This window comes from Acomys russatus, chromosome 16 (assembly GCF_903995435.1).
Source record: "Acomys russatus chromosome 16, mAcoRus1.1, whole genome shotgun sequence".
In the NCBI taxonomy this organism is placed as follows: domain Eukaryota; kingdom Metazoa; phylum Chordata; class Mammalia; order Rodentia; family Muridae; genus Acomys; species Acomys russatus.
The window spans coordinates 619,677-631,435 of NC_067152.1; the positions used below are offsets into that span (position 1 = coordinate 619,677).

General features: G+C 48.4%; 2 protein-coding genes across 2 annotated transcripts in view; one reads left to right on the forward strand and one right to left on the reverse strand.

The window, feature by feature from the left end:
• Window positions 1-11,504, forward strand: part of Itgae (integrin subunit alpha E) — a 61,784-nt gene extending 50,280 nt beyond the window's left edge. The window contains exons 25-31 of the mRNA XM_051157907.1: window positions 84-147; window positions 227-334; window positions 4,213-4,269; window positions 4,661-4,756; window positions 6,455-6,550; window positions 10,340-10,450; window positions 11,390-11,504. Of these exons, the coding sequence (XP_051013864.1) occupies window positions 84-147; window positions 227-334; window positions 4,213-4,269; window positions 4,661-4,756; window positions 6,455-6,550; window positions 10,340-10,450; window positions 11,390-11,482 (625 nt within the window). The 3' untranslated portion in view covers window positions 11,483-11,504. The remainder of the gene's footprint in view (window positions 1-83; window positions 148-226; window positions 335-4,212; window positions 4,270-4,660; window positions 4,757-6,454; window positions 6,551-10,339; window positions 10,451-11,389) is intronic.
• Window positions 1,393-4,029, reverse strand: Haspin (histone H3 associated protein kinase). The gene has a single exon (XM_051157903.1). The coding sequence runs from the start codon at window positions 4,021-4,023 to the stop codon at window positions 1,756-1,758; it is 2,268 nt and encodes a 755-aa protein (XP_051013860.1). The 5' UTR covers window positions 4,024-4,029; the 3' UTR covers window positions 1,393-1,755.
• Window positions 11,505-11,759: the final 255 nt, after the last annotated feature.

Here is an 11,759-nt window from a genome sequence, read left to right on the forward strand (position 1 = left end):
CTAGTGTGTCCAGTTGGAAACACTCAAGTTCATTCAGAACCAGGGAGAAACCTTGAGTTCTCACACGTGTCCTCTCACTGCAGACCATCAGTGATGTACATGAACACAAGCCAGAGACCTTCTGACCACAAAGAATTCCTCTTCAACGTAAGTGCATCGAGCTTGCTGCCAACCTAAAGCTGGTGAACCCACCGAGCTTTGACTTCCTGTTCATTCTGTCTGGCAGGTGCATGGGGAGAACCGCTTTGGAGCTGGATTCCAGTTGCAAATTTGTGTCCCCATCAAATTACGAGATTTCCAGATTGTCAGAGTGACGAATCTGACGAAGACTCAGGTATTTAAATGAGATTCTTCACTATGATCCCATCTCTCGCCAGAGACTACAGATCTCAAAGGTAGACATTAGAGCATTAGCCAGGCCCAGGGACGCAGCCTGCAGCTACAGAATAAGTTCAAGACTAGCTTAAGCAATTTACTGAGATTTTGTTGTAAACTAAGAAGAGGGCTGTGGACACAGCTCAGTGAAAGGCTAGCCTGCCCAAGGCCCTGGATTCAAAACTTAGTACTAAGAAAAAACCCAACAAGGGCTGGAAAAGAGCTTAGTATAGCATCTGCCTTGTAAGCACGAAGACTAGAGTGTGATCCCAGCATCTGTTTAACATGCTGGGTGAGGAGGTATGTGCTTGTAATCTCACTGCTGGGAAGTGTAGGATCCCAGAAACCTAGCTTAACTGGACAATGAATGACGGTCTCAAAGGTTGACGGTACTCCAGAAGATGACACTTGAGATGTCCTCTGGTCTCTACTTGTCCCTCAGCCCTTAACCTGTACTGGCACATAAACTAAGTGCATTTAAAACTTAACAAAACAAAACGAAACACAAAAACCAGCCAGGCAGTGGTGGCTCACACCTTTAATTCCAGCACTCAGGAGGCGAATCTCTGTGAGTTCAAGGCCAGCCTGGTCTACATACAGAGTGAGTTCCAGGACAGCCAGAGCCACACAGAGAAACCCCAGCCTTGAACAACAGCAACAAAAACAAACAAACAAACAAACAAACAAAAACCCCAAACCAAGATAAGCTTTAGGAGTCAGAAACAAGGCTACTTACTTAATCATGGGAAAATATTAAGAGTAACAGTCAGAAGGAAAATTAGCCACTAAGATTTTAAGGCAGAATCTGTTTCCCTTTCTTTGACGAAAATAAGCAAAAATTCAAACATCAGCACCATAGAGACATTTATTTTCCTGTTGAAATTCTGCTTGTTTCTGTGACTGGTGAGTGAATTTGATAAACATTCCCACACTTTACTCATGCAGATGTGCACCCTTCCCTCTTGGTTTTGACTCTCTAGTTAGTCTCGTTTTTTTTTTTTTTTTTTTTTTTCTAGTTAGTCTCTTTCTTGTTCTCTGCTCTTCCTCTTGACAGCAGAGGGCTGGGCTTTTCTGACTCTTTTGTTGCTTATCCTACCTAAGGTATCAAAGCTCAAAAACAGCAGCATAAGATTTGTACACTCTGTACACAGGAAAAGGACTTCATTTGTTAAAAGCAAGTTTAATCGTGTTGACAGACATTTTGGTTACCTTTTCAAAACAAGACAGACTCTCTTTTAAAAAGCTGACAGGCAGCGAGTAAGGATGAGTATTTACCTCCATCCTGCTCTAGTGGCAGAGATTAAACAGTACCAGAGGCTTTAAAAGTATACTCAGTGAACCCTTGACAGCGCCCTCGAGGTGAGCACTGGGTACCCGGCTTTATTTGAACAGACTGTGTTGGCAGAGCAGGTCAGTGGCAGAGCTGAAGCTCAGCACGGTCCTGTAGAAATGCTGCAGTTTTCTTTTTACCTGCCTCATGGCTGCGCTCTGACCTTTATTCTTAAAGCTCATCTGATTCAGAATCTTGTCTGTGAGGTAATGCAGCCACAGCACATTATTGTAAGGGTGATACTCACCCCAGCAGTTTTTGTTCTCCTTCCTCATGAGCCTGTAGATCTCAAACTGGTAGTCACCTTCACCTGTAAAGAGGTCCTCTTCCGAGGAGATGTCACAGAAAACCACAATTCCATCCCGCTCCAGGCGGGACAGGGTGTAGTCGATGATGTTGACTTGTAGCCCATGGGTGGGAATGGTGCCTGTTTTCCCATTCAGGGTGTAGCGGACCTCTTTGAGGCTGGTTTTCTTTAAGAGCACATTCCCCCAGTGTAAGTCTCGGTGCTCAAAGTGCAGCGACGCTTCTGCCACTGCGAGGGATGCGGTGATCTGGTGTAGGATGCTCTTTGCAGTAGCCACGGAGGGCAGCTTTGCTTTCATTTGCTCTAAGTCAACCCCGCCAAACTCAAATTCCAGGACAATAAAGAGCTGGTCTTCCTGGAAAAAGTCGGGCCGGTCGTTAGCAGACTTACTGATTGCGTTGTAGTGATCCCAGGCTTTGAGCAGCAAGGGAGGGTAAGACCCTTGGACACAGTGCACTGAGTTCAGCTCAATAAAGCCTTCCGTGCGGTTGTAGACCTCGTCGGACAAGAAGCTCAGCTCTTTGGAGATGATGATCTCTGGCAGGATCTCCTCAAAGGTCTTTTGATGGGACCCATTGACTAAGTCTGGTCCTTCAACAGCAATGATCTTTAGGGCTACAGGTGTCTGGTCAGTGATTATCTGAAACACTTCTCCAAACACCCCTTCCCCAATCTTCTCACAGCGTTCCAGTTTTTCTGTGGAAAGGCACTCACTAAAGGGGATAGGCCCCTCCTGGTTACACTCCCCATAAACCTTTTCAGCATAAGATGGCTTTTTGTCTGTGACGTGGAGGGTCTTTAAGGGGCTTAGCAAATACACAGAAGAGGAGTGGCAAGAAGAAACAGTACTGTTTGCTTTGTTCTTGATAGGAGAGGGTGAATATTCAGACAGGAGGGACCTAGAGGGAAAACTGGCAATGCTGCATACCTCCGACACATTAGTTATAACTTTCTTCTTGTGGAAACCAAAGGAGGCTCTCGTTTTGCTCCAAGAACAGGCCTTATGGTTAGAATTCAAGTCCGGGGAGGGGCCTGAAACTTTCTTTTTCTTCTTAGATTGGTGGTGGTAGGTCAGGGCAGAGAGTCCCACGGCTTCTTGTTGTTTGCTCTTCCGGAGTGGCCCAGTTCTCTTAGGCCTGCCGATCTGCCCTGGTACACGAAGGTCTTTGCAAGCACTGGCCTCCCCATAGTCCGTCTGGTCGGTTCCTCGAGACACAACCTTTTGGCCCGTGGCCCTTCTCTTTCCCACGCGCGCTTGCCTCGGACCCTTTAGTCTGTTTCCCACCTGCTGTCTTCCGCGACACGATTCGTCCACAGACTCTTTATCTTCTGTGATTTCTGAGTCCACGAGGCTAAAGAGAGATGACCTGAAGCCGACTCCAGCTTGGGGGCCCATCCTGGTCAACCCGTCATCATCTTTTGCCGCTTCTTGCGGACAGGGCAGAGACGCTTCATTCAGGGAGGCTGCCGGGAAGTGGAAGCCGCTGGGGACTGCAGCCTCTGCATCCGGAGAGTCGGGGGCTCCTGGCGAGGCCGGAGAGCTGAACAAGGAGGCACTTGTGCCCAGCTCGCTGCTGTCCTCGGACTGGCTGCACAGGCTGAGGTCCGAGCCGAGGCAGCCCGGGTTGCAGCTGGCAAAGGATGGCAGCGGTCGCAGCCGGCGGCACGGGGTGCTGCACTTCTGGGGGTGCCGAGGCCGCAGGCTCTGCAGTCTCTGGGTGACCGTAAGGGTCCACTGGTCCTGGGAGACGCGGCCTCGAGGACGCCTGCGCCGCGGGCCCACGGGGCTGACAGTGAAGTCGGGGTCCTCAGGGTCGTCGGAAGCAGCAGGCTGCGGCGACAGCTCACTGCCGCTGCGGCTGCTGCTGCTGCTGCTGAAGGCGCGCCTCTTGTCCAGCGGCCGGAACCATTGCACTGCCAGCCGGCCTGGCTGTCGATGCGACCGCTGGACTCCCCTCGCCGCATACGTTCGGAAAAGCCGAGTCCCAGACTGAGGGACGGACGCGGCCATGGCGGGCGCCCGCCAGTCATTTCAAACGGAAATACCGCGAGACTTCCGCGAGCGCGCCCGCCGGCCCGCTGGGTCCTAGCGCCCGCCGGCGGCAGCACAGCACGCCGGGCCTCCGGCAAGCCGCCAGGGCGCAGATGTCTAGTGCGACTTAGAGCGCTCGAGTCGGCTCAGGAAAGGCTCTCGTTTCAGGCCCACACCGAGTGCACGGAGCGTCAAGAGCCCGCGTGTGGAAGCGTTCCTGTTCAGGTGAGCTAATCCCAGCACTCGGAGGCAGAGGCAGGAGAATCGTTGTGAGTTCGAGGCCAGCCTGGTCTACAAAGTGAGTCCAGGACAGTGAAGGCTACACAGAGAAACCCTGCTTCCCCCCCCCCCCCCCAAAAAAAACACCAAAACCCTAAGGAGGCATGTGAAAAGCCCCTTAAAAGGGACAGCAGAAGTCAGGTCACAGGTTCTGGAAAGTGCTTTCTGAGACTCAGCCTCACTGGTCCCGTTTGCCAGGGTGACACTTTACTTGGGCAAAGGGAAATTGCTCACAGCGTCTACTCTGGGATCTTGGGTGCTCTGTCCCAGACACTCAGATTTTCATCCCTAATGCACTAGAACGGACGAGTAAGCTGACTCACTTTTGCTTTCGCAGCGTGTAGAAGAATGGCATTCAGTGATCTGTGCTATTACATCTAATAAAGAAAATGTAACCGTGGTTGCAGAGATCTTCATGGACCACACCAAGCAGGTACTCGACATTGAAATGCTGCAGATTGGGTCGTCCGGCTGTAGGGCTTGTCCTCCAGAAAGGACATTAGCATCTGAAATGTGCCGTCCAAAATAGATCATGTGATTGACCTTCTGCTCCAACCTGCTCTTAGCAAGTGTGTTACTTTTTTTTTTTTTAGAGGTTTATTTATTTATATATTTATTTATTTATTATACATTGCTCTTCCTACATGTGCGCCTGCACAACAGAACAAGGCACCCAGATCTCATTATAGATGGTTGTGAGCCACGGTGTGGTTGCTGGGAATTGAACTCAGGACCTTTGGAAGAACGGTCAGTGCTCTTAATCTCTGAGTCATCTCTCCAGTCCCGCAAGTTTGTTACTTAGTAGGTGCCTTTTGTTTGTTTTGTTTTCACGTTTGTTTTGTTTTGTTTTGTTTTTCGAGACACCCTTGGCTGTCGTGGACTCACTTTGTAGACTAGGCTGGCTTCGAACTCACAGAGATCTGCCTGCCTTTGCCTTCTGAGGGCTGGGATTAAAGGCATGCAGCACCACACCCTGCCTTAGTAGGTATCTTAATCCTGTTCTGTACTAATTACTTGTGACTCCCTGTTGCTACATTCCCATGTGTATTCTAGCAACAAACCTTGCCACCCTACTTCCAGAATATATATTAAATCACCTCTCTCTGTCTCTACTGATATGTAATTACTGGCATGTAATTCAGTCACCATCTCTGGCCTGTTGCATAACTTTGGACATACAAAGCTCTCTTTGTCTTGGCTTTGCACATGATTTAAAAACAAAAACCAAATAAGTCTTCATTTATCATTAGACTGTGCTATCTTCCCTTAAAAACAAAACTCAGAAACTCCAAACTAACAGCAGCAGGGGACTTGGGAGTTGGATACATCTGGGTTAAAATCCATACTTCTTTCACCGCAAAGAATTACATGATCTGGTCTCAACTTAATTCCTCACTCAGTGCTTCCAGTCCTTTCTTGCTTGTCTTTTCCTTATACCCAGCTATTCTGTCATCTCTGTTTTTTATCTTGCTAATGTGCCTTTGTACTTGTAGTTAACTTGCATAACATTGCTCAAATTTTATTTTCCTGGAGAGGCCTTATTATAAAATGGGGGACAAATGATGCAGTTTAATACTGTGCAGTGATTCAGATGAGAGTAATGTGGTCTCAACTGAAATAGAAGAGGGGGCGGGACGGTGATGGCGCACACCTTTAATCCTAGCACTTGGGAAGCAGAGGCAGAGGCAGGTGGATCTCTGAGTTCGAGGCCAGCCTGGTCTACAGAGAGAGTTCCAGGACTGCCAAGGCTACACAGTGAGACCCTATCTAAAAAAAAAAAAAAAAAAAAAAAAAGACAAAAACCAAAACAAAACAAAAACCTGAAAGAAAGAAATAGAAGTGGGAAAAGGGCACATGCATGACAGAATATTTTAGAAGGAGAATTTTCCAGAACTGACTTTGGATGGGGGATTGTGCCATGAGATCAAGTGTAAGGGAAAAGGGCCTGGGAAATGCCAACACTTGCTGCTTGGATAGCTTGTGGCTGCTGGGACCATTTATGAAGGCTAAAGGTATACTGGGAAAAGGAATATATTCTAAGGGAACAGTGGTTGGAACTCCAGAAACAATGAGCTCATATCTAAAATATGTTTTGAGTCTCTCTACCCCCACCTTTCCCTCTCTCTTACAGTTACTAAAAGATGTAACAGAGCTACAGATCCTTGGAGAAATATCTTTCAACAAGTCTCTCTATGAGGGGCTGAATACCGAGAACCACAGGACGCAGGTAACTCCTGGAGCTTTTCCGATTAGTGTTCTGGGGGAGACTGCTGTCACTTCTTACCTTGGCTGCGCTACCAACTGCCCTTGTTACCCGGAGCTTCTGCCCCAGAGAGATCAATTGAGTCTTTATACTTAGCAGTCTTGGCCACATCACTTCCTGTTTGGAGAAACCAAGCCTAATGTAGAGCTTGCAGGCTGATCCTCTTTGAAAGCAGACGGATGTCAACAGGCATGACAGTGCAGAGCCAGGCATGGCGCTGCACACCTTAAGTCCTGGTACTTGGGAGGCAGAGGCAGGTGGACCCCTGTGAGCCTGAGGTCAGCCTGGCCTGCAACAGTGAGTTCCTGGGTACACAGTATACTGTAACTTAGAACAGGGCACAGCCTGGTCTCAATACACCGTGCTTGTTACATGTATTTAGTTTGTGTGTATATGCATGTCTGTGAGCATATGCATGCCAAGGTGCACGCGTGGTGGTCAGAGGACAGCTTGCAAGAGTTGTCAGCTTGATTGCAGGTACCTTCACCCACTGAGCCATTTTGCTAGCCCCTGAAGTATTGCTGACACAGAAAATGATATTGAGGAAATATATTTTTTTTGTTTTGTTTTGTTTTGGATTTTTTGAGACAGGGTTTCTCTGTACAGCCTGGCTGCCCTAGAACTCTCTTTGTAGACCAGGCTGACCTCAAACTCAGAGATTCACCTGCTTCTGCCTCCCAAGTGCTGGGATTAAAGACGTGTGCATCCCCCCGGCAAGCACCTTATTCTTTTTTTTTTTTAAAGACTCATTTATTTATTAAGTATAGTGTTTTGCCTGCATGCATACCAGAAGAGGGCACCAGATCTCATTATAGATGGTGGTGAGTCACCATGTGGTTGCTGGGAATTGAACTCAGGACCTTTAGAAGAACAGGCAGTGTTCTTAACCTCTGAGCCATCTCTCCAGCCCCAAGCACCTTATTCTTAATCACACTGCCTAGATTCATACACACACACACACACACACACACACACACACACACACACACACACACATACATATGTCTATTTTCATAAAGTAAGCCAGGGTGCTGGTACATGCCTTCAGTCCCAGCACTTGTGAGGCAGATCTTTAATTTGAGGCCAGCCTGGTATACAGAGTTCCAGGACAGGAGTGTCTTTAAAAAAAAAAAAATTAAATAATTGAAATCCAATTTTAGCAGAAATATATCAACTGAAACTAATGGTTCCTTCCTGCTTCCCTTTCCCACACCCCAACGCTCTCTTTCCAAAGGTAGTTACTGTAACCATTTCTTGTATGCCTGTTACTAATCTAGGCTAGCTATAGCCCACAGCAGACTCTATCTTTCAGTGCTCTGCATGAAGTGGTTCCCGTGATAGAGGATGTACAATGGATCTATGATTCTAAGTAGCTGTGCATCCCAAGGGCACTTGACTGACAAAGGGCAACTCCAGATAGTGTCCCATATAGGCACCGGCTGTTTGTCTGGAGAGGGAAGCATGCCCACACTCGCAGCCTGCCTGGCTTGGTCCTTTTCTGATGGTCACACCTTACCTCATGACCGGCACAGAGTTGCCAGTTTGTTTGTTTGTTTTTCTCCTTTGAGACAGGGTTTCTCTGTGTAGCCTTGGCTGTCCTGGACTCCCTTTGTAAACCAGGCTGGCCTCGAACTTAAAGAGATCCGCCTACCTCTGTTTCCCTAGTGCTGGATTTAAAGGCATGCGCCACCACGCTGGGCGAGTTGTCAGATTTCAAATGATCTAAATGCTGAGAATCCATCAGACTTCAGTTCACAGTACAGAGTTGTTTCAGATTTTAGAACTTTGCAGACTAGCTGAGCTTCTGTAATCTGAAAGTCTAGAAGCTGACTTACTCCAAACTCCAAAGTATCATGAGTGCCAACATAATAGTCAAAAAGTATTAGATTTGGGGTCCTGGCTCAGTGGTTAAGAGCACTGGCTGCTATGCCAGAGGGCCCAGCACCCACATGGTCTGATGTCCTCTTCTGATCTCTGTGGGCACTAGGCTCACAAATGGTGCACAGTTATAGGTATAGGCAAACACCCATACACAATTAAAGAGGATTTTAAATATTATTTGGGTTTCGGAGTATGACTTTTGGAGTTTAGGGTTAAGGACGTTCAGCTAGCGTTTCCCATGACAGAATACAAGGCAGGGGAACGAAGAGTTGTCAGGAAGAATTTTCTTCATGTACCTCCATTTTCAGGAAGAGACTTCCTGAAAGCTCCAAGGAGTTCCTTTACATGATGTTAGTGTGGTGGCAATTTCAGTCACCAGCTAAGGAGGCAGCTCTGTCCTGACTGCCCTTGAGCCACGGTGGCTGACAGGATAGCTGTGGACTGCCCTCTCTCCATGTTTGTCACAAGCTTCTCCCTTACACTGTGCTGGAGCAGCTTTGGGCCACTTGGAGGAGAATCTGTGCATTTCAAAGGGGACAAAGGAAGAAGGCTTTGAGAAACAGGGGCGCTATTCCCACTCCAGTCTGGCCTATTGTGCCCTGGTGTCTTGGGGCCTCCTTCATTCCTCAGCCCAGGATCCAGAATTCTGTTTCCCATGCCCTTACCTTTCACTGCTTTGTCAAGATTACAGCCTGCTGCTGTCTCACCCTCTGGTCCTGTTGGGCTCGGTTCCTTTCCAACTCTCAAGGTCAGAACTTAGTCCTGTGAGGTCTGGCTTACCTATAAGCTAAGTGTGGTCCAGAGGCCCAGCCCTGAGTCAGTCGCATTTATAACTTAGCCAGGAGAGGCCTCAAGGGTGAGTTGGGTAATTCCCTACCCAGTATGGAAATCTCTCCAAAGCATGCTTGACCTTGGTGCCTACGGACTGGTCTGAACGGAACTCAGTGTCTTGTAACAGAGAGTCATGATGACCCTCTGGCTCTGTGTCCTGGCAACATGCTCTGGCGACCAACCAGGAGGACAGGCCTGGGTCAGGGGACCATAGAGTTTTCAGCGTGACAGGGTGAGAGAAGACTCATGAGCTGATGAGAGCCTTAGGAAAAGACTGGGGATGGTTTCTAACAGAAGAGCCCTGCAGTGCCATGGCTGGATCCACTTTTGCACTTCCCAGTGTCCCAATGACTGCATTCAGCTGGTGAAGGAAGAGCTGGGCAACCCTGCCAGACATTTCGTGTAGGAAAATGTATTGCCCAAGACTTTAAATGTTTCTGCAAGATTTACAAACGTCTGTCTGAGCTGGGTGTGGTGGCGCACTCCTGTAATTCCCAGCACACGGGGAGGCAGAGGCAGGCGGATTCTTGTTAGTTTGAGGCCAGGCTGGTCTACAAAGTGAGTCCAGGACAGCCAAGGCTACAACCCTGTCTTCAAAAAACCAACCAAGCAACCAACCAACCAACAGAAAAGCCCAAACATCTGTCAGACTTGAGTTGAAAAGGACTCAGACGTCATTTAAACAAGTCTTGACATAGTAAACAGTGGCCACAGGGAGATCAAGGACACGGGGCACCACTGCTGTAGGATCTGTGCTGTGTGAGCCTTCTCAAACCGGCAGACCACTTTTAAGACAAGGTGACCTAGCTCATTTGGATCAGAGACCAGAATAGTTTCTTGTAAAGCGCCGTGGTCATTAGATGATTCCAGGGGCCGTAAAGTGCTGAGCCAGAGGATGGACAGCTTTTTGCTGTATGTCCTCAGTCTTGATCAATATGCAGGTTGCTACCAGGTCCCTACCTTTTGCTCCTTAAAATAACATGTTGGCTCTCTTCCTCCTTTGTAATTTACTGACTTATTGGCCTCTATGTCTTCATCCAGATCACTGTTATCTTCCTGAAAGATGAGGAGCCCCACTCTTTGCCCCTCATCATCGGCAGCAGTGTTGGAGGCCTCCTGCTGTTGGTCGTGGTTATAGCTCTTTTGTTCAAGGTCAGTTCTCCTCGTCATGTTTGTAGGGAGGCGCTGTTGGGCTCTGCGACTGGCCTCAGTGCCTTTGAGGACAGCTAACCCCAGACCTAGTGCACCTACCCTGGCCTGTGGCCTCTTTTCTTTTCTTTCTTGTTGAAACTATGTTTCCTGTTTAGGCAAATGAACTTGATAGTTTTTCACTGGAAAAAAATGGGGGAGGGAGCCAAATTGAAGTATTTGAGCACAGAGAACGTTCCTAAGACATATCTGACTATCACTCCCTTTAAAGTGTTTTGTTTTCCGCTATCTCAGAGTCCAGACCTTGTTAGTGCTTTTTGAGGCCTCTGTGTCCCGGCCTCTGTCCCTCACACCTGTAAGTTTTATTTTTTTTTCCTCTAGACCTGCTGAACCATTCTCTAAACAGGCTCTTGACTCCCTGTTGGGGCTCACTCAACTACTCTTGCCAGGGGTGCCAGTCTCTACCATCTCACCATTCACACACGCCCCTGGGAAAGCTTAGCCAGGCTCCTGGACGCTCTGCCCTGGCTTCTGTGCCAGGCCGGCGAGCTCCCTTACAGAAGCCAGGCATCGCACCTCAATGTCACTCCCCCTATTCCTAGACCCCAAGCTTCTAGATCTAGGAGGCTGTCTTTGGTATGAGGCTGTCCTGGGCACTCTCCCAGCAAGAAGATTAGATCCAGCATGACGGAATCCACAGCACTCCCCGTTAGTTAAGTTAAAGGCGTTTGAGCATCCTTTGGTGTTCAGGGACCTTGGGGATGGGCACCAGGAATGCAGCCCTGCAGAGGGGACTGCGAGGATGGAGAAAGGTCAGAGGAGCAGGGAGAGAGGAAAGACAAAGCCCAAGAAGCAGCGCCAGGAATCCGGGGCTGTTTAGTGACAGCCGAAGCAGGTGGCTACCTCAGCCCTGTCATGAGGCTCCCGCACTCTTTGTTTCAGTGTGGCTTTTTCAAAAGAAAATACAAACAGCTGAACCTGGAGAGCATAAGGAGGGTGCAGCTGACAGCTGACAGTCTGCTTGAAGAAGACTAGCACCCGCTTCCTCACAAGCCAGTCGAAGCCTGGATGCCGCCGCCCCCCCCTCCCCCCCCCCCCCCGGTGTCTGCCCCTCACGCTCCTAAGAGTGATCTAGAAACACCAAACAAACTGTAGAGGGTTGTTCACAGACTCTCACTGTCCATGCAGTGACTGTGAATTGTGCAAAAGGGAAAACTTGGAACATTTGCTATTAAATAAATTTACCTTTACAGTAATGTCTTTAATGTGTATATATTTTCCACAGTTTGCCATGCATTTTGATAAGTGATTG

What these genes read in the sequence shown, in the direction of transcription:
- Haspin (XM_051157903.1), bottom strand. Translation starts at nt 4,023, where the DNA reads ATGGCCGCGTCCGTCCCTCAGTCTGGGACTCGGCTTTTCCGAACGTAT.